Genomic DNA, 24,227 nt, shown 5'->3' with positions numbered 1-24,227 from the left:
TTTAATCCAATATGGCGTCCCAAATGAGAATATCGGAAGGGCCCTGCTCGCTGGACCGGACTCCTCGCCTCAATCTTCCCTCTCGGACGCGAGCTGTTGCAGCTCTCCTTTTCCTGGCGGTGAGCTCTCCCTGGGAAGTCAAATCTCGCTCGGTTGGTCTCCAGAATACGTGCCGCTTAGCTCAATCACTTACGAAAAAAAGGAAAACGTACTCGTCTCGTCCGAAGAAACGCAGCAAGCGCGGCCATGACACCGAACGAGAGCGAGGAAGGAAGTAGGGGCGCTTTGAGAGTGGCGACTCACGCGTCGCGCCATCTGAATGAAATGATATAGCAAATAAATAATTAATGTAAAATAAATATTAAAATAATGTTAAATAAATGTTAAATAAATGTTTTTTCAAATCATTAGTGCAAAAAAACAAGTAATGTAAAATGAATATTAAATTAATGTCGAATAAATGTTTAATAAACGTTTTTTCAATTCATTATTGCAAATAAATAATTAATGTAAAATAAATATTACATTACTGTTGAATAAATGTTAAATAAACGATGTTTCAAATCATTATTGCAAATGAATAATTAATGTAAAATGAATATTAAATTAATGTCGAATAATCGTTACATAAATGTTTTTTTTCAAATTATTACAGTAAATAAATAATTAATGTAAAATAAATATTAAAATAATGTCGAATAAATGTTAAATAAATGTTTTTTTAAATCATTATGCCAAATAAACAGTTAATGTAAAATAAATATTAAAATAATGTCGAATAGATGTTAAATAAATGTTTTTTTAATTCATTATTGCAAATAAATAATTAATGTAAAATAAATATTAACCCTCCCAAGGCCACAGCTCTTTTTTTAATACGCCTCGACCACACTGGTTAGTCGACACCCAGATGGATTCAGTCTCATATCTCCAATTTAATTATGTACACGTAAAAAGTCATGAAACATCTTAAAAGAGTGTTGTTCAAATAAAATATGCAGAACCCGAAATATATATATGCTCGATGAATAAAAATGTTGTAATTTTTGGTTGCAATAAGAAATATACACCGATCGATATCACACCCCGGGTGGTCACAATTTAACCTATAATAATTTTCAAATGTTTACCAAACATAACTGACAAAGCCTTTCTGTACGCATCTTCGAGAGAAGGACTCAAACATATAGGGATCCTAGGTGGAGGGGTATTGATTTATTAAAGCCTATCTTAAAAATATCGGGCCTGAATTTTTGTTTGGGTGGCCGACACCCACTCGAAGAATTAAAATAATATCGAATAAATATTAAATAAATATTTTTTAAAATCATTATTGCAAATAAATGAGTAATGTAAAATAAATATTAAATTAATGTCGAATAAATATTAAGTAAATGTTTTTTTCAAATCATTATTGCAAGTGAATAAGTAATGTAAAATAAATATTAAATTAATGTCGAATAAATATTAAATAAATGTTTTTTCAAATCATTATTGCAAATAAATGAGTAATGTAAAATGATTATTAAATTAATGTCGAATAAATATTAAATAAATGTTTTTTAAAATTATTATTGCAAATGAATAAGTAATGTAAAATAAATATTAAATTAATATCAAATAAATGTTAAATAAATGTTTTTTTAAATCATTATTGCAAATAAATTATTAATGTAAAAGAAATATTAAATAAACGTTAAATAAACGTTTAATAAATATTTTTTCTAAATCATTACTTCAAATAAATAATCAATGTGAAATAAATATTTAATAAACATTAAATAAATATTATTTTTACAATGGATTGTATAAATGTATAATTAATAAAAAATAAATATTAAAAACACATTTAAAAAACATTGTCTGCTGATTGGGTAATGACATCTTAAGATTGTACTTAAGATGGTCTTAAATATAAGAACCGACTATGAATACCGGCCTATAAAAGATAGAAAAACATTTTTTAAACAAAAGTTGAATGGTTTGAAGAGTACTTTAAAATAATAATAATAAATTTTTATTTTTTAATAACTTATAATTTAGGTTAGGTCCGTACGCTCACCAGACTTCAATTAGGCAATTTTAGAACTTTTCGTTTCGTACTTTGTGAGTACCCCCCTATCGATTAATCGATTAATATATGACTCATGACTGTTCACTCGGGGCCCAAACTGGGTATAGTCCTTTCAGAAAAATAATAATAATAGTGGAAGTATTTTGAAGATTTTTATTAGATTTGTGGAAAATTTAAATACACAATTATAACGTACATAAATAGATCATAAAAGTTTTTTCTAAAACATTTTACATATATCTTACCGTTTCCATATGATAATTGCTTAGAATACTATCAAATATAAGCGTTATCCTTGAGAGGTTGTTTCATACGTCTTAAACCTTAAAATGACCATATATAAAAAGATATGTACTCTTAAATTTTTGTGCTTAACAATATATTTTGAGAAGATATAAATCGATTCCGGACAATTATGATATAATCTTTCTAAGACATAAAAGAACCATAATTGTCTGAAATTAATTGGATTCTTCACTTCTCGAAATATATTGTTAAACATAAAAATTTAAGCGTACATATTTTTTTATACATGCTTATTTTAAATTTTAAAGACGTATTGTAGGATAACATTATCAGAAAGACATCTTATTTCCTGATATATAATATCTTTAAAATATTTTGTTTTAATGTTACCGCGTCCCGATAAAGTATATTATATCTATATATATATTTATATATTTATTGTATTATATTATCTTCTATCTTATCATCTTCTATCCATTCTTCGTTAATAACTGATATGATTTTGTCATTGTCCATCATTGTGGTATGATTACCTTCTACATAATGAATTTGCACTTTACCTTCGGTAACCTAAAAATAAGTTTCTTGTTATAAAGTTTCTTGTTATTTTTAAAATCATATATAGTTCTATTTCAAAAATATCTATCCAAATTATAGATTTATTTACCTTATGTAAACCATAATCCTCTTCAGTAAAAGAGGCAATCGGAAATGTGGGTTTTAGCAATGTTATAGGTGATTTAAGGCGAGGTAATGAAGAAATATCATAATCCTGTATAGCAACTATATGATTGTAAACTGTGAAATATATCAGTTTTTGATTTTCAGTGGTCAATACATCTACCTCGTTCGGGAAGTAAGCATAAAATATTTTTAATTTTTCGTTCCATGTGTCACATTTATTCAGCTCGAACGCAAGCTGTAAATAAGAAAATTTTATATGATTAATAATAATAATTGTGCCAAAATAACATCTGCGTTTTATTAATATAAATATACAAAATTTATTGAATTTTTGAACTATGGTAAAATCTGTTGTTATTCTTATTTATTTCATTAAAATTCCTTAGATATTTATTAATACTCACTTATTGTGCTTTCTATCTAAAGCTATTATTATTATTTAATCTTGACACATACACAAATATACAAAACAAAATGTAAAACAATTTGTTTTACTATTTCAAGATTCAAATACAATCTCTGAAGATATTCATGTTATAATGAATTATTTTATGTATGTGTTATTAATTTATTTAAATTTATATAAGATTAAAATTACATAAATAGTTTTTACAATAAAAAATCAAAATATGTTTCTTTATATCATTTACTAACCTTTTTCTTGTTAATTATAGTGTACATTTCCAATAAACCAAGTAATACCACATTTTGTAACTCATCTGGCGAAGTACAGCCCAAATATTGATTAGTCCAAAATTTCATTTGATCGGGAGCTCCGTCTATTAATATTAACCGTCCTGAGAAATCTTTAGCTTCTAATAATCTTGCTAATTCAATGGCAATTAAGGATCCAAACGAATAACCCACTATTAAAAATTTCCTTTGATCCTTCATTTTCTTTAATATATGCTAAGAAAATAAATATAAATATATGTGTAAGCTGTGGTATAATACGAAAGATTTGTACCTCTAATTGTTAAATATTACTTATATATATACCTATAAACTATTTAAAAATAATCAAAATAAATATTTTAATTTAATTTAATCTCCTTACAGGCAGCAAATAAGCGGCTGATTTCATCACTGAATGACTTTCATCAGGAATATTAAGTACACCATGTTGCACACACGTTGTCGAAGATTTAATTCCTGATGCTATAGATTTATATACGCTTGAACATCCTTCGATTCCCGGTAAGAGAAATATATTGCCTCGATCAACCTCCTTGGTAACAAGTTCTACAAGAATATCTGGAACAAAGTCTGAATCCTTCACTTTTCGAATCAACATGTCGAAGCCTTCCAAATTACTTGGATCAATTTCATTTGTAGCTTGTATCTTTCCTTGTTCGGTTGTAATTGTCATTTGTCGAAGTTTAGCAAAATTTAGAGTTCTAATGTCTTGCGCTGTCAAGGAAATATCGAACTCTCTTTCCAACGTTTGCTTAATTTCTACTGCCATCATCGAATCCATACCCATTTCGGCCAATGGCATATTTGATGGTATTGCATTTATGTTCTTCAATCCTATTTTGTTTGAAATAAAGTAAGAATTGTATAATAAAATCAATTATATGTTATTTTATTTAATCTTTTAAAATTGAATATACACCAAAAATTTTAATCAATAATTAAATTGTTACATTTTTTTATATCTTTAAGCACTTAGCTATTTCAATACAAATGCTTAGTAAATGGAAGCATTGTTAATTATTGCCTAATTAGCACATATTGGTATGCATCTTATTTGAAATTTTTTAAATTATTAGTCAATCTTCTAAAGTCGTAAAACGTTAAAAGAAATTTGAATTAATATAAGAGATACATGCGAGGAAAAGATTAATCTTCAAGTAATGAATTAAGAAGCGAAACTAGCGAACACAGACGATCTGTATGTCATTGAATGTATGTCATTGAAAAATGATTTTTTGACAAGTAAATGACTATATGTATATAAAAGTGCATTTCTTTAATCAACTACTTTTCTGTAAATAAAAATGCTTTAATTGTAGAAACTTAAATAAGTTATCAGTTTATTGAAAACTTAACGTTTTTTTCCCAAAAAGTTTAAAGAAACAACTTTCTAAATAAAATTGTCTTAAATAATTTTTTATTAATGTAAGACTAATAAAATTATAATAAAATTATAATATAATTATATTTTGCTTCCTCATAGAGGAAGCTTTGTTTTCGTAAACCTCGTGTATGGACCTTTGATCACGTATAAAGCTAGCTCTAATCAACTAAATCTTAAAGAATTATATATGAAATAGGAGTAGAAAAAACTAATAAAGAATATAATAGAATTAAAAAAATTGCTAATAATAAAGGGATTACCGATTTCTGTCTAAAAAAGTCAACGTAATGCTCTAAACAGAAAATATTTATTATTCTCGACAACAATTGGCAACCAGTGTATGAAAAACGACTACGACCCTCAGGTTTGGGTCCTTATCAAGCAATTTCTTCTCTTTCTTTCTTTCAGATATCCCACTTTATGGTTGACTAGATTTTCGGAAAAAACAACTATTTTTTCTTCTAAATATCAATTGCGATCTAAAAATGTTGATTAAAACCCAAGTTATACAATAATAATTTAAATGAGAGAAACACGTAGAGACTTAAAGGGTTAAGTCTACTGCAATTGTGAGAGATAATTTTCCAAATATTATAAGCATTCCTGTAAATTTAAGGGGTAACGCCACTCTAGAGTCCCAAAAAAAGCCAATTTTTGATAATTTTTTTCAGAAATACAATAATCATAAATGAAAATCGTTTAATTCTATTTATTATCTATATATTAAAGTATAAAAAAAATTTTTATTAATTTTTTATTGACAAACTGGCGGCGCCAGAGCCATTGATCCAAAGTGCCTTTTTGCGGAACTCGTCCAACGGGCGGAATCAAAGCTCCTATAATTTCTGAGCTGGTACAAAAATTCAAAGATTTTTGAAAAATATATAAGATTTTCTATAGAAGTACGTATGGGAATTGCGAAATATCATTTTTTGTAAGAATGGTGCATGTTGGAAAAAAATGTTTTATTTTTCACTAAAAAATTTCGCACAAAATTGTTTATGAAAAAAGTTTTGTTCAACTTATCGCAAAATCCATACGTATTTCTAAAGATAATGTTATTGTAAAGTTTCACTCGAAATTTCAAGTCAATCGGATAAAAGGTGTTTGAGTTCTGATTCCGCCCGATTTTAAAAAAGCGATTTCGAGAAAAACGCGTTTAAAGTTTCAGTTAACATTCACAGATGCATTCCGCGCCGGCAGACGGATTACGAAAAAGGGATAATAGAGATTTTTCCGAGCTTTGAAACCAAGTGTACCTTATTTCTAAGACCTTAAAGCATCGTTTAAGCAAAAAAAAATCGATTTTTTGAAAATTTTAGAGTGGCGTTACCCCTTAATTTATAGCAAAAAAAATATTTTTTGAGATATTACCTACTTATTCCAATAAATATACTTGGAATAAGATTTTGATTTCACTCTTATTTCATGGCATTATATGTATTTAGTACATTTCTTTGTTTAGCGTTGTATAAAACTGCTTACCCATCATATGAGCAACTGTTTCATAAATATTCATTGATCCGCCAATTTTTGCTTTTTCAGCAACAACCATACTGCTTACGACAGATCGATCTTGTAACAGAAATACTTCTAATGTATCCAAGCAGGAAGATATTCGTTGTTGCAATGTACCTCCAATAACCAATTCCTTATTTTCTTCTTGCATATCTGCTACGAGTCCAACGTCACCAATAGCACCCCATTGTATCGCTAAACCGTGTAATCCTTCTTCCATCCTCTTCTCACAGATTCTTTCCATTACGGAATTAGCCATCCCATAATTTGTCTGACCTGCGTTTCCTCTTCCACACGACACGGAGGAAAAAACGACAAAATGTCGAAGTTGTAGACAGATCTTCCTCGACAATTCGTCCATTTTTTTCGTCATCCATGCTTTTGATTTGAATGAATCCTCGAACGTTTGCGGTGATTGATTTTGAAATATACAATCTTTTAAAACAACTGCAAGATTAAATATAGCGTCCACTGGTGCTATATCCTCAGCAAATTTTAATATAGATTCACAATCTTCATGTTTCAAATTATCATTGACTGTAACAATCTGTACATCCACACCGTAAGATCGCCATAGCTTTACTCTTGATTGCTGATAACCTGTTCTAATCCCGGTTCGTGACGTTAAAACCAGATGTTTTGCACCTCGAAGAGTCAACCAATCCGCTAGCTCTAAACCAAAACCGCCTAGTCCACCCAAAATCACGTAGCATTTATGCTCCAGACAATAATATCGTGGATGAGCGAGTAATGGAGCATCCAAAGGCTCATTTTCTTCCCGAATTTTTATTATTATCTACGAACAAGCATACAACCATTACACAACAATAAATGATAAATAACGAAGATTTCATTTTTTATTTTATTATTGATATTGTTTTGTATTTTATCATAAATTTTATTATTAATTTTAACATTGTATTTTATGATTTAATTTTATTATTGCGAGGAATAACATTTATCTATAATTATTGCAGATTTTAGTGAAGAGTACACATTTAATGATAATGCAAAATGTTTAATATTCTAATAAGTAATTAATAAATTAATAACAATAACAAAATAAAAATGTTTAGTAATGTTTGTCTAATTTTTTTAACTAGATTCTAATAGACAAATCACATTAGTAATTATTAAAATATTAGGCTCGTTTTATGCAAAGCAATATGAGAGAATAATGGGCCAACGATATGAAAATAAATACAAGATATTATACTAATACAAAACTTTATTTATAATAAAAGTAGACATAAATTAAATTTTGACTTTACTAAGTCTTTTTCAGCACTATTGAAAGGAGTATAAAGGAGTATAAATTGAAAGGAGTTAAAAAGTGGCCGATTTTTGGCCCTAAGCCGGTATATGCATGGTTTCTTATATTTTTTTTGGCCGTAGAATGACATGATGATTCTATATGGCCGTTTGCTATCAAAACATTTTGTGACGAGTCATACTGCATATGGAAAGAAAAATGAAGGTTATAAGTGGCTCATCTTTGGGGTTTGTACCCATTTTTCCCACACTTTGGTAGCAAACAGATATCACCACGTGATTCTACGGTCAAAAAAATTATAAGAAACCATGCATATTTTACATGCCGGCTTAGGAGTAAAAATCGGCCACTTTTTAACATACTACTTTGGGAGAATAAGTTTAATAATTAATTATGACCGAATTGGTCTATCGTAATATTTTCCGTGAATGCACGATAAGTGACACATTTTAAATTAAATAAAAATTAAAACATGATAACACTAAAATACATTACACGAATGTAAAGTCACACAAGATGTTAAGAAAACGGTAAGAAAACACACATAGTTCTTATATTATAAAATTATAAATTTTAAAACAATTAAATTAATTTTGACACGTTGAATTATTTAGTCATTGGATAAAATAAATTGTGATTTTTGCTTATTCGATGTTAGGAAGCAAGAATAAGATGATTTAAAATGTCTAAAGAAAATATCACGTAAAAGTTCGAGTCAACGATGAAAGGAAGACAAGAGTTATCCAACATAAAAGAAATGTCCAATGTCGACATTCATATTCAGATAGTTTTAAGAATAAAGGTTGTAATATTGAAATTTTTTTTTCCTTTTTCACAGATTAATTGATGAAGAAATTAACACTCTCTCTCTCTCTCTCTCTCTCTCTCTCTCTCTCTCTCTCTCTCTCTCTCTCTCTCTCTCTCTCTCTCTCTCTCTCTCTCTCTCTCTCTCTCTCTCTCTCTCTCTCTCCCTCCCTCCCTCCCTCCCTCTCCTCTCCTCTCCCTTTCTTCCCTTACCCATCTTTCTTTCCCCTCCCTCCTTCTATCTCCCTCCCTCTCCCCCTCCTCACTCCCTCCCACCCTTCCTTTTCCACACTTATTTTCGAATCCTTAATTCGCCACACTTCGGTCCAGTGGACCGCTGAACGTTTTTCGGATTTATATACTCCGTCCAACGAGAGATCATGGTTGGATCGGACGAAAACTCATCCGTTTCGCGCAGGTCTCCGCCCACAGAACATATATTTACGTACACGATACGCCACGATCTAGGGACTTTACCCCCACTTTGCTCGCCTACTCGCAAAACTAACCATGATCTCCTCGTTGGACGGAGTATAGTTTTCACATAATAACGTAATTTTCTAGTTTCTTTATAATAAATTCAGTTTAAATTTAATTCATTTTCTTGATTTGATATTGTCATAAACATCTTATTCAGAGTCTTTATTTTCAATTTTTACAGTACAAACTTGAAAATATTAATCAGAATGAAAATGACAATGCGACAAAGTCGAGTGGTCTTACGGACCGGAGAGTGGCGAATTAAGGACTCGAAAATAAGTGTGGCTAGCTAGAGTTAACTACACCATATTTAGAATGTCTCTAATTTGACATAAACAATTATTTTGTATCGTAATTAAATATCTCTGTATACGTATATTAAGAAATAATCTTACCTTACCAATATGTTTTCCAGAGGCCATATATCTAAAGGCAGCTTCTATTTCATTTCTTTTAAAGGCTTTTCTACACAGCGGTTTAATAGCGCCATTTTCTAAACCTTCCGCTATTTTCTTCGACAGCGTTATCTTTCGTTCTAAACTTGATGAATGTAATTTATCTAATAAAATACCGTAGAAACTGATACCTTTAGAGAAAATAAACGAATCCAATGAATTATTGGAAACCATATCAAATTTTCCAATTTCCAGAAAACGGCCACCATTTGCTAAACAGCGAACAGATGCTTGCAATTTCTCTTCGGCTAAGGAATTCAATACAATATCCACTCCACGACCTCCTGTACGCTGCATAATCATTTGTTCAAAACTTGTATCTCGGGAGTTTCCGATATGATCTTCGGGAATAGAGGGAAAAGTTTCTTTCATAAACTGTCGTTTCTCGACAGTTCCAACTGTCGTAAACACTTCGCAACCTTCATGAAGGGCAAGATGGATCGCAGCTTGACCAACGCCACCAGTACCCGAATGGATCAAGATTTTGTCTCCTTTTTTCATCTTACCCTTTATATACAAGGCGTCATAGCACGTGATGTACACACACGGAACCGTTGCTGCATCTTCCATTGTCCATTCATCGGGTACATTCCAACTGAGGTATTCGTCGGGCACGCAAATGTTCGTCATTCCTCTAAACATAATTTTTTAAAGTACACTGGTCAACAAAAGTATTGCAACACACAATTCATATCAAAACTTCGTATAACTTCAAATAAGCATATCTCCGCGAAAAATTGTCGTATTTGAAACATTTTTTTTCATTCTGAAGGGTAAAGTCTATACCTTTTCGATAGATTTTGAATTTATCCTCCACACTTTCCTGCAATCTTTTCAAAAATAAGGACATGTTTTGTCTCCAAAAATTGTAGGGTTGGTAGTCCAACAATGAATCGGTAGTACACTATGAACCATTATTGCAATATTTCATAAATGTAATGTTGCTAGATTGTGCTTGTTATCATGCAACGACTCGCATTTGAACCCCTCTTCGGCTCCCCAATCAGTCGGCAAATCGCGCAAAGGACGCCCGTTTGAGGCCACATTTTTTTATTTTTGAATGACTACCTAAGTTTTTTTCGTAAATTTTGCGTATTTTTCATGTTTTTGTTGTTATATTTATTATTTTTTTCATTATTCTATAATTTTGTGTACATATTTGGCTTTATAATTCTGTAAGCAACTTTCTTCTATTGTGCATTATTTTACCGTATTTCTTGGAGATTATCGTAAAAAATGTTATATGGTCTACAATAAACCATTTTATTTTTTACTACAGTTATCTGTATTATAATAAGTCTTATTAAACTGACTAGTTGCTACAATAAATAATAATCTAAGTAAGAAAAAGTCTTATTAAAAATAATAATTTTGATTTTAAGCTTCAAATAATAAAAACATAACATATATAATTAAGTTAGCTTTAATTTAAAGCCATTCTATCCTAACCTTACTTATCATGTCTTATAATTACCTCTTCTCTAAATAAACATTTTAAAACATGGTAAAATTAAAATAACACTAACAATTTACTGTATAAAACATGTGATTTATTGTTAAAAATGGCTAGGTTCATTGTGTACACACCTCTGTACACAATGAACCATTTGACATTGTTTTAAAAAAATTGAAATTGTGGCTAAACTTTAAAAATGACTTATAAGTCATCTTATACAGTATGTAGCCAACTAAATTCATGAATTGTATGCAAAACCACAGATCTCCAACTCAACAATTTAGAGAGATATAAGCGTATGAAATTTACATGGTTCATTGTTGGACTACCTACCCTATATAATTTATGTGCTCATGTCTTGTAAAAGTTATGTGGTAATTATATTGATTATATAAATCGCTTTGTATCATGGATTTTTGCGGTTCAATCTGTCATGCTTAAAGTTTTGAGAATTTTCGAAATTTTGTAAGTGTTACATTTTACTAGATTCTATTCTTCGGATAATTTGTCAATTTGTTAAGGGTCTCGAAAGACAATTATTTACGCTATTTCTTCATGTTTATTTGATAACTTCTGCATATCTCTACAGCATATATGGAAAGGCGTTATTTCAAGTTCATATACATAGCGTACAAGTTTGAAATGTAGCAGTTTATTTTCTATTTTATCTGAAGCATATTTTCAATTAAATTCAAATTTAATCTAATAAAATTGAAAATATATTAAATATTAAACTAATACTGCTAATAAATGTAAATATAGTTTTCTTTTAATTAGTAATTATTGATAGAGACAATCATCATCTTACCCGTTTGAGCACATTCCCATTATTCTGCGTCCATATATATCAAACCCGACAAATTCCAAGCCAATAAGACTATCTAAATAACTGCACTCGCGTTCAAATAGTCTGATCGAGTCGGCAGTAATTCTACCAGTAGCCAACATAATATCTTTGAAGTTGAGAGGTGCATAAATTACATTAACGAAATCTTCACGCTTAATGTAGAAAAACATTCTCTTCTGTACCCAGCAGAGAGTACTCAAATCTCCTTGCACCTATTACAAAGAAACATAAATAATTACAATTTAATAATAAAATTTACAATATAATTTTTTGACGCACCGTCTGTTTAACGTAAGCGCTGTCTACGAGTTTTGGTTCCAATGACGGTAATGGAAAATGCCTGTATGATCCCCAAACGTTACCGGAACGTAAAACGTTGATAGGTAGGTCCAATTGCAACTGTTTCATGTACAATGGTTCTTGCAAAGAAAATGTAGGCGCTTTGTCATCTTGAATAAATACGCTTCTAATTATTTCGCCGCCTGGTTCTTTTCGCAAACAATTAATAAAACCGAGTAGCCCGCATTCGAAGTCTTCTTTCGAGACGAGAATTATCTCCATATCTACACCAGTCTCGTTTTGCACATTCATGATTGATTTCAGTTCATCAACCCATGAAAATTCGTAATTGTTCACATGTACAATCCGCTGGTTTCTCGCAATATTTCGCGTTTTTCTTAATAACAAAAGCTTCTTGTCATTTATTTGTTTTTCCAGTATGATATCCAACTCATACGTTTTCAGGCATGAATAATCGTAGACCGCACCGGATTCCTCCAAAGTCAGTAGAAAACCCTGTGGCATTAACAGAGACAGCAATTGTTTATATAATTTTTTACTATTTTTTGTCAAAATATTGAAACCAAGGACCATCAAACAATTCTCGTCCTTCAACAACTTAGTAATTTCCGTTGTAGAAACGTTGCCGGGAAAAGAAATATTTGGGAATTTCTCATGGGTCTTCACGAGTTTAGTGTGGTGTCGAATCTGCGGTAAATCATTTAAGATTTCACTAATAACTGGAGAATTTAAATCTTCTGGTACCACTTTGTCACTATCATCGATAAATTCGATAATTTTAACATTTATTATATTGCAACATTCGAGTGCAATGTGCGTCGACATTCTTATTGCATCTTGCAACGACATAGTACCTAAATCACGATGAGCAACATATTTGTATTCTTCAAGAACGGTATTAACTACTTTTTGTCGGCGAGATATAGGTGTAGCCACAGTGCCACAAATTTCTATTCCTCCAGATATTATAGCGTCTAAAGACTTGTAACGACGAACAGAGAATTCTGCAACGTAACGAATGAAATTTATTTGTCAGGCAATTGGCCGCATTGTATCACTTATTTTACTTACGTCTATCTTCAATTGGACAATCCTGAATTATCTGTGTGTGATATTTCGGATCGATAGTCAGTTTGCGAATTCTTGTTGGAACATAAAGGCTTCTTGAATTCTGTCCTAAAATCATCATCTGTAACATACTGTCCATAAATGCCACCCAATTAGATGTCCATGCGATATGGCCGTTTGATCCAGTAACCGATGCGCTTTTTAATCCACGAAATGCGCCGGCATATTGATAACCACGAAGTCTTAATTCCTTATAGATGTCTTTTGTATTCATTTCTTCCTCATCATCGATACATTCAGCAAGATTAGCTGATATTTTTTCATTTTCAATATTGGTTGGAATTCGTACTGTTCCAGTAACAATAGCATTATCTCCTTCGGTTATTTCAAACCTATTGCTACCTAGATATAGGTGTAAATTCATTAAACGTAATATAATTTTATAAGAAAAATCAAAATTAATATAAATATCCCACTCGGCATGTTATGTTGCTGAAATATTGAAATATTCGGAAATGGTGCAGAAATATTTCGTTAACATTTTATTTGTAACTATGCATCTCTGAAATATTTTATAAATGTACCTGCATCATGTTTTTTATAATATTGCATTAACAATATTTCTGAAATCTTTCAAAAAGTTGTTTACAATATTTGTAAGTTTCTGTAATATTGCAAAAAAATGTAGCAGATGCAATATTTCAGAAATATTTCTGAAACATTATAAAAGTAATATTACGTTTGCATTGCACGAATAATATTTCTGTAACATATCAAACGCAACATTGCATTTAAAATATTTATGAAAATTTTCTGAAAGATTGCGTAGATAATGAAAAATTGAATTGCAGGCTGTGAATTTCTACAATATTGCAGAAGAAATATTGCAGATGTAATGGTTTAGAAACATTTCTGATACATGATAAAACTATTATTACGTTTACATTGCACGCGTTATATTTTTGAATGTTTCACATACAACATTGCATTTGTAATATTTCCGAAAAGTTGCTGACAGACTTTAGAACTTATAAAAAATTAAATTTATTATTATATAATTATTGCATTTTTTCTCTTTTATTAAGAATTTTCTGATATTCCAAATTTTGTCATATGGCATTTTTAATATAAAATATAAAATATTTAATAATATTTAATATAAAATAATATTCGACGCTGACTGGCAAAAAAGATTTATTCGTATATCTGTATTGTTAATATTGTTATGCGATAGCTTTATGCTCACCAAAATAAGCAAGTATAAGAAAGAAAGAAGCGTCAGAGTCAGAGGATCACCACTACCCTGTTCGATCATCGATGTCAAGCGACAAGGCGCCGGTATACTACTTGGATGGGTGACCGGCTGAGAGAGCGGATTTTTTCGGACAAACGCGCGGCGGCTGTACGCACATATACACGGCTTAATATATTTTTTTTGTTCCGGTAATAAAATATTTCATTTTTCACATATCAACAAATAGTTTTTGCGTTAGTAAGAAAATTTTGTTTACTAATACAAAACATTTTTCTCAGTGTAAAATGTATTTGAAATATCTCTGAAGTGTTTCTGCAATATTTCGTAGATATATTTGAGAAATATTTCAGTATATTACCGAAATATTGCCGAAATCTTTCAGCAAGGTTGCTTTGAAATAATTGCGGACATTGAAACATTGCCGAAATGATGTAGAAACGGTCGTGAAATATTTCTGAAATATTGATGAAAGGTGTAATATTTCAAATGGAATTTTGCAGAAATGTTTCTGAAATATTACATGCCGAGTGAGATGTTAATATGGAGCTGGACCTTACAAAAGCAGTGAAAAGAAAGAAGATTCCGTATTAGAATTAGTTATTCTCGTATATTTTCTATGTATACTTTTTACCTTTTAATTATGGCATATATTGCGTCATAAAAATAGCATAAGTTTTAAAATCTAATTAAAAAATACAAAGCTTACGAGAAAATTAACTGTTTACGTAATAATATTACCTTCTTGGATCGAGAAAGTTAATTCGATCTCATTTTGTTGTGATAGCACTGTAGCACGAATAAAATTAACGTCTTCAAATACAACTGGTGTATTGATATATTCTTGGTTTTTTAACGATGCGATCATTTCCCAGATATAAAAAAGATATCCCATAGCAGGAAATAAATTTTTTTCATTAACGACATGACCCGTTAAATACACAAATTCTTCATCAATTGTACTAATACTAACAACAATTTCCTTTTTGTCAATTATTTTTTTTTGACGAATTCGCATTACAAACAAATCTTCTGAATGATCCCATCTGCAAACGTCATTAGAAATTATTATATAATCTTCGTGTAAACGAATTAATTGTAGAAACTACTCAATTCAAGATTTGATGTAAAATAGAAGCTCAAATTCTAAAATATCACTGTTATCTGCTCTTTGTAATAGGCATAAAAGGATTAACATATGTATAAGAATACATTTATCTTTGAGATAAGTAAAGTGATAGAATGTCTTCAAAATACAGAGATGTGATTTTAAAATTAGATGATAAAACTAACTAAGTTTGAAAGAGAGTTCAAAGTTCCAATTCGCTATTATATTGAACATGTTCTCTTCTGACTATTTCACCTAAATATTTCAAAATTTATGAAAGTGTTTGTTTTTCGATCATTTGTCCATTTCTGTCTAAACAAAAAATATGCATACCTTATGAGAGGAGAAATCATTGGGGTACCACGGCTTACAGGAAATTCCACTTTCGGATAGAGATTTGCAATCTGTGGCTGCAATCCTGCGTTATAAAGTTTTCCGATTGATTCTAAAAATATCTCATTATTATGATCCTCGGTTCGTTCATATAGCGCTACGTTTGTTACTGTAGAGTATAAATAATTGTTTAAAATGTGTTGAAGAATATTCTGAGGAGATATTTCAATCGTCACTGTATCTTTTGGAACTGAACGTATCGTCTTTGCGAATAACACCGGAGACAACAAGTAATTTGTATAATATTTTGAACACAAAGGTATAGTATTGGAGTACTCATGAGAGGATGTTGTCAGCCACTTTGAGCTGTGAAACTTTTTTTGTAGTAATGTTTGTTTCAAGTATTCTTCAGACTTAGCTACAGCAGGTTTGATGTAACGACTATGAAAAGGTATATAACCACAAGAAATTTCTTTTATAGATATACTATTCGCCTAGAGGAATGAATAAAATCATAAGTATTATTAATTGCTTGTTTTAACAAAACAATTAAAGAAACTAGATAAAAAAAAGATTCTATTGTTTATAACCATTAATATATACCTGCAATTTGGCGAGGAATGTTTTTATAGAATTCGTTGGTCCGCTTACAATAAAATTAGAAGAACTATTGTAACAAGCTATATCGATATCCGAAGGACACATAACTTTTAAGGTTTCGAGGTTGAGATTAATTTCAGCCATGGAGCCATTAATTATTTTTGACTCGTGAAAGGCTAAACCGATGAAATATGCCGACAGAATCGTTTCTTTAGCCGTTAAACATCCATCGGCATATCCACAGATTAGTTCACCAATGGAGTGACCGATTATAAAATCGGGGACTACACCAATAGATGTTAAAAGATCAACTAATCCAATCTGCGATACATATAAAAGAAATAGTTTCCCATTTGGTTCAAATAAAGATTAGAATTGTGAAGTAATTATAAAGTAATTTGTTTTTAATTATTTTTATAATATATGGTATATAAATATATTTATATACCATATATTATAAAAATAATTAAAAACAAATTACTTTATAATTACTTCATATTACTATATATATATATATATATATATATATATATATATATATAGTAATTTTTTTTTAATTATCTTTATAATATATGGCATATATATATATATATATATGCCATATATTATAAAGATAATTAAAAAAAATTACTATATATATATATATATAGTAACAAAACAAAAAGTTTTTTTTTTCTTACCTGTAGTCCAATAAGACCCAATAAAAAATTAATGATATTGTCAAAAATATTTTTATTATCACTTGTTAAAATATTTGTAAGTAGTATGCCATAAGGTTTTAAAATGGTATCGCATTTCTGGATGGCCTTGGCAAACACTGGGAATTTCATTAGAGCGCGACCTATTAAAATTTTAATAAAGTTTCTAAATTTCAATATACAGATATGTACATGCATCTGCGTATTTAGATGATAATTAGATTTTTTTAGTTATCGGTAAGGGTACGTAAGAAACTCTAGCCTCTTCCTATATTGTAATATTTGTTGTAGGATAAAATTTAATTGTATTTGTTAACTGTAATAAATTAAGTTCTTAATAAATAGTAAGTAATAAATCAAACTTTTATGTATATATTATTATAAGTTTGATAACATACTAGATAAGAATATGTTATGATCATGATCGTAACTCTCCATATTTGTACGTTCTGTATACTTATATATCCTATAACTTAAAATTTTTCTTTGTTGAATGTACATTTAAAATATTTTATAATAATATATTTAAACAATGGGGTAAATTATTGAATCCGCCAGTGTGTAGATAACAATAAAATTCAGAGTTGAGCGACCCAACTGGCCAATTTCCATTTATTAAACTCACGACGTTGTGACTTTGAACTTGGCACGGAACGGAGCTAGTGGAGAAAATGGGCTGTGTAATTTTCTTCAAATTTTACATTGCGACTTTCATGAGTTTATTATTTTATTTTGTTGACGCACCTTATTTCGTGGCGTTCGCACGATGTAGCTTGGACACAACATCTTGCGATGCATGATTTATTGTTGCGTAATTATGTATAACATCTCACTTGAGAAGGACCAAATGATGGTCGAAACGTCGTGAGTTTAATAAATGGAAATTGGCCAGTTGGGTCGCTCAACTCTGAATTTTATTGATAATATATTTACTTACTCATCCCAAACCATTGAGATCCTAATCCAGAAAATATAAAACAAATCGGTCTTCTGACATATGGAGTATGTTCTATTTTATTAATTGTATTATGAGATATTTTAGACCCAGTTATCATGTATCCTCTATAAGGATGACCTTCTATATCATCATTATGAATATGATGTAGCAGAGATATAAACTCAGCATCTATTGGTCGATTTCGCACCTGCATTCAGTAACAAGAATGTACATTTTATAATTCTTGGAATAATTTTACACAAAAAAAAACGATAGTATTATCTTATTCTGCAGTGTTTTACTTTAGCAATTATTAAATGCATTATTATTACTTAATATATTAAATAAATATATATTTAATACATTGACTTTTCTTTTTTGTGCAAATTTGAAATAATTTCGAAAGCGATCATGTACGCAAATATCTTTTTCGACACTATATAAATACACGTGTGTATATTTAATTGTTATGTTTGTTATATTTATATGATAATACAAACAACTAATGTCAAAAATTATTTCTAAACTAAATGAAATAAGCCATTATAATATTTGCTTACATCATCTAAGATGATTTTAACTGCTTCCTCCGTACGACCAGATACAGCTACAAGCTTAGGTAAGTCATCATTCGAAGCTCTATTGTTGATTTTTTGTTTAGGATTTGATTTTAATAATATGTGGCTATTAGCCCCTCCAAACCCAAAAGAATTGATAGCTACATAACCACCCTCCCATTCTGTTGGTTCAGTGACGATCTTTATTCTTCCTTCGATAATAGCAGTCAACTCTTTTCGCGGACGCTTGAAGTGTATAGTAGGTGTAATTATACCAGTTTCCATCGCTAATAATACCTTTAAGAAATCACAACTTTTTATTAGCAGTAATTATAGTAACTATTTTATATAAATGTATTATATACATATGTATTATAATTGTAACAATATAAAAAAATATAAATTGTTATAATCACATTTTAAGCAAAGTCAGTGTTAAATCATTTTATTACAAATGTACCTTTGCGATTTGACAAAGACCACTGGCGGGTTCGGAATGTCCAATATTTGATTTTACCGAGCCCATCAATAAAGGAGTGTTTCTTTTAGCGCATAAAGTCTGGTCAATGGCCATAACTTCTACGGGATCACCGGCAAGAGTACCAGTTGCATGGGCCTCCATGTAAGATAACTCACTGGGCATGATTTCACATTCCTCGTAAAATTTATTCAACAATATTTTTTGCTTTTCGACCGATGGAAAGGTAATACCTTCTTCTTTAAAACCATCGCAATTTATTTTACCGTGTACGAGAGTTGCATATATTCTTCTTGCATTTTTTGCCTTTTGCAGATATACTACCGCGACCGTATCGCTACGCATATATCCGGCGCCTTCCTCGTCAAAGGGTTTACAGTAACCATCAGAAGATAGAACCCCTAGAAGGAAATTAATTCATGTTATTAAATAAAGTTCTTCAAGCTTCGATTTAATATCTAAATGTAAGGATAGAAAGGAAGCATGGGCTTATTGAACACTATAGACAAAGAGTGCGATTGTTTCACAGAGCACGTTATTGGATAAACAAAAACGTAAAATAATAACACAATCTTAATATAATTCATACACAACAAGAGTTTGTTGATTTTACAGGAGACAGTACAAAAATAAATATCTGTGCTAATGTATCTGAACGAAATGTAATTGTTCTAGACTGTTCGAGGATATCTAATAGAATTACAATCACGCATATATAGCTTGTGGCACAATTTGATTTGGTCTACCGGTTATAAATATCTTCTTATTTCGATAATATTTTGTGTTTTGTTTCATTTTTTTGTTTAAACTTCTTGCTTCATTGGTATATATCTAGTTGTTCACATCTTCAAAAATTTCTTATAGAAATGCTTTCAGGAATATTACATGTTCTCCCTAAGAAACTTGTGGGAGTAGTAGTGAGGTGCTTTACAGTTATGTTGTTCAAAAATAGAGTGTTGTTCGAAAATATGTATGGTGCAGAACCCGAAATGTGCTCGATGAACAAAAATGTTGTAATTTTTGATCGCGATAAGAAATATATACCCAGGTCACACCTGAGTGGTCACCACCCCTATAATAATTTTCAAACGTTTGCCAAACATAACTGACATAGCTTAAAGCCTTTCTACTGCACGGATCTTCGAGAGAAGGACTCAAACGAGGGATCCTGGGTGGAGGGACACTGATTATAAAGCCTATCTTAAAAATATCGTGCCTTGAATTTTTGTGGGGTGGCCGCCACCCAGTGTGGCCTCAAAGGATTAACAGTAAAGAACTGACATTACAACACAATACTAATATGGCATAAATAAAGGCACATAACAGAGTGATTGCGAGCAAATATCTTCATTCCAATCAAAAATATAAATTTTTTCTGACTTCTGCGGCGGAGTTACCCTAATAAAGTTTCTTTTGTTGAAATCAAATCCATTCAGGCTTTTCATTATCTTCAAACGGACAAATAAAACCTTAACAATATTAATAATTTTTATGACGTAACATACAACAAAATAAGATATAATAAATACATACCTAGATTGTAAAATAGGATTTGGATGTGAGGATGGAGACATAAATTGGCGGAAGCGATAATGGCAGCATCGCAATTTCCGGACCGAATCAGATCGTAAGCTTTCACTATAGCAAAGTTACTTGAACTGCATGCAGTATCAATATTATATGATTGTCGAGTAACGCCAAGCCAGTAAGAAATTCTATTTGCCATGAAAGAAACGTTGCATCCAGTCATAGACAATGTAGCAAACTAATTACAATACATGTTTGTAAGTATATTTAAAGTATTGAAATATATAAATAAGTCAAATTTATTTGTAATATTATTAAAAACTATTGTATAATTTTTCTAAACTTTACATACTAAGGAAACAGATTTCCATATTTGCAACAAGAATCTTACACATAGTTATCATTTTCACAAATAAATTTCTATTAATTATGTTGAATATATTAATTAAATATATCTTACTTGAGGTGTAAAAGAAAAATATGATCGAGTCTCTAACACAGAAATTGCTGTAAGAACACTCGTTCTTGTTCCCCGTAATTCTTTTGGGTTTATACCCGCATCGATAATTGCTTCGTAAGTATGCTCGAGTAACATTCTAGTCATAGGATCCATTATATGAGCTTCTGTTGCGGGTATATTAAAAAATTCTGAATCGAATTTCTCGATATTGTTGACTTTACCAATTCGATGGGGCATATTATAAGCTATATAAGAAATATACATATTAAATTACAAGTAAAAAGGTGCATTAAGAGAACGTATTGGCAGTGCATAAATTAACGTTATACATCGATCTTTAGTATAACTAATAAGATAAATATAATTATATATCGGACGTTTTGGCTTTGTTTTGTATGTACCATCTTCAGCGATAACAATTAAATCAAAATAATCTCACGCTCTCCGACGAGAAACAAGTGAGTAATTTCAAAATTTGATAATCTAAAAATAGTGTAATTTTCCGCGAGAAAATCCAAGGAACACATAGCTAATGATCATAGTTTATAATATGATCGAAATAGAAATGACAGTCAGAACTTCAACGACAAGAGAAGTAAATTAAGTCACCTTCCAGTTCAAAAAATGCGAAAATGAGATCATATTTTATAAGAATATTTATATAATATATATATTTTTACATAAAAAATAATAATGTTTCATAATATGCATCTGGATTGTTTTAAACTATGACATTAGAAATAACGAAGCCATAAAAATGTTTGAAAGATTATTGAATAAAAGATAATTTATAATTTTTGACATAAATTACGAATATTGTCTTCGTTAGATATATATGTATATATTGTGTACGTATATGTAGTGTTATATACAATTTTCTGGATTCTGATATCGTTTTTAAAAATTATTGGATTAAATATTGCAAATCTTTAATTACGATCTATAATATATAAAGCACGAATATTTTTCCTAATAAGTTTTGAAAAAATATATATATCTAAATGTTAAAAGAAAACTGTATTACAGTTATTCCACCGTCCATGATCGCTCGAACCAAGATCCACCTTGTTAAAAAGATTTTCTTGAAACTCTTTTAAATTGTCGCTATTAGGAAATCGGCCAGCAATACCAGAGATTACGATTTCTTCTTCAGCATCGACGCTGATATATGAGTTTGGTCGATTCATAGTATTTTTATTTTTTTAAGATAAATCAGATAAATTCTACAACAAAATGGTATTATTTATTTTTTTGATAAAACAGACACAAATGCAAAATAAAAAAAAATAATCAAATGCAGTTTAAAATTACATCTTTTACATTTTATAAAAATTACGTACCAATAGAAAGTAGAAGCACCGTGGCAATTGACACTTCACACAAGAGTGAAGTAAAAAGGCAACTAAGTCATATCTCCGATCCTCTTGTATTATATACTTCTTCTACATACATATTAATGTTACAGCCGATTAAATATTTAAGTATTTTAATAACTGACGCTTCCGTTACGATATATTTACCACACAATCGTAGCAATTACTGAGGCAGATAAATTGCTAATACATAATAATATAATGAATTCAGAAACAGAATACCAAAAAATTACTATATATTATCATTTTATGTTTGTGAGTATTATTATGAGTTTTGGATATATTGTGAAATAATTTGATTAAGAAAGTAAAACATAATTGTTAGTTTATGTAATATCTAATAATGTGAGATATAATTATTATTTATACTTTCACACGTAAGTTTACAAACTAAATTAGTTAGGAACAGTCTAAGTTTATTGAAAGAAAATGTTCTTTATATATATTTTACAATTATTTTTAATTTAAATGTACTTGATCTTGCTGGCAAATGTAAATCTATCTATTTGACGAATCTTTGCGCGCATGCACGTATGTATTTGTCCTAATTTTAATTTTATTCAGAATCTTTTCCTCAATGTTGAATATCAACTCATGAGTTAATAAACATTAAAATTAACAAATATACAAAAATTACAATGATTATTCTTGCGTTCTTTGGACTGGTTGGGTGAGTGACTTTATTTCTCTCTGTTGATCAAGTTCTGACTGTCATTTCTATTTCAATTATATTACAAATTATATAGTCATTATCCAAATTTCACCAGTGAATTTTTTCGTGGAAAATTATACTGCTTTTAGACTACTCTATCTAAAAGTACTCACCTATAATATTGCTTGTCGGAGAACAAGAGATTATTTTTTTATTTTAACTCTTTATACCGCATCGCTGAATAAGGCTCAAAACAAAGCTGAATCATCCGATGTATAATTATGTATATTATTATATTTATTAAAGATTAATATATATAACTTTAACTTACGTACTAATAACCGCGTTGCACTCTTAAACCCATCTTTTTACTTGTTAATTTTATTATCGAGAATTCTAAATTAGTTAGCCATTTATTTTAATATAAATATGTTATAATTATTGTGCACCGTATTCTGCGCATACCATCTTCTACTGATCGAACACACTGGAATATCCTTGTTCAAATTTTTTTACAAGAGGCAAAATCATTTTTTATATTATATGTTTATATATATAATAATGAAAAATCAAATCTTATTTAGACGCATCAAGAGACATGGTACTTATAGTGTCTCGCTCCCAGTGTACGCGCAGTGAGACACAGACCATGTATCTATACATTTATTGCAATGGCGCCTTTTTCGTACCTTTTTTTAAAAGTTTAAGTTTTTATAGATTATTAATAACATATAATTCACGCGTAATGTCTAAATGTGCATTGATTTAATCAGAATGTTATATCTACTTTGCATAATGTATTCACGTATTTGCGAATTTACAATATAAATAATATCCGCTAAACTTTGACGTAGGGTGCATATGCTAATTTTAATTGTATGTAAAATTATCAAGTAACGCTAAGTACAACAGAAAGGATGACTAACTAAATGACTATATGTCGTTGCATAAACGTCAATGCGCTAGC

At 29.9% G+C, this 24,227-nt stretch overlaps 1 protein-coding gene across 1 annotated transcript; it reads right to left on the bottom strand.

Annotated features, from left to right (window-relative positions):
- Positions 1-2,755: 2,755 nt before the first annotated feature.
- LOC139776396 (fatty acid synthase-like) lies at positions 2,756-22,434 on the bottom strand (the record flags this gene model as incomplete). Its single annotated transcript, XM_071712995.1, has 19 exons — positions 2,756-2,890; positions 2,988-3,239; positions 3,659-3,913; positions 4,062-4,534; positions 6,570-7,398; positions 9,555-10,248; positions 11,879-12,129; positions 12,197-13,221; positions 13,289-13,687; positions 15,279-15,583; positions 15,979-16,472; positions 16,582-16,899; positions 17,259-17,419; positions 18,214-18,421; positions 18,774-19,067; positions 19,231-19,649; positions 20,782-21,013; positions 21,236-21,480; positions 22,260-22,434. Coding segments are annotated over 19 exons (7,164 nt in total), but the record flags the coding sequence as incomplete, so codon positions are not given.
- Positions 22,435-24,227: the final 1,793 nt, after the last annotated feature.

Source organism: Temnothorax nylanderi, unplaced genomic scaffold, assembly GCF_030848795.1.
Source record: "Temnothorax nylanderi isolate EJ_2023f unplaced genomic scaffold, tnyl_v1.0 TNYL_tig0118_pilon, whole genome shotgun sequence".
In the NCBI taxonomy this organism is placed as follows: domain Eukaryota; kingdom Metazoa; phylum Arthropoda; class Insecta; order Hymenoptera; family Formicidae; genus Temnothorax; species Temnothorax nylanderi.
This window is presented reverse-complemented; position numbering and strand designations above follow the sequence as displayed.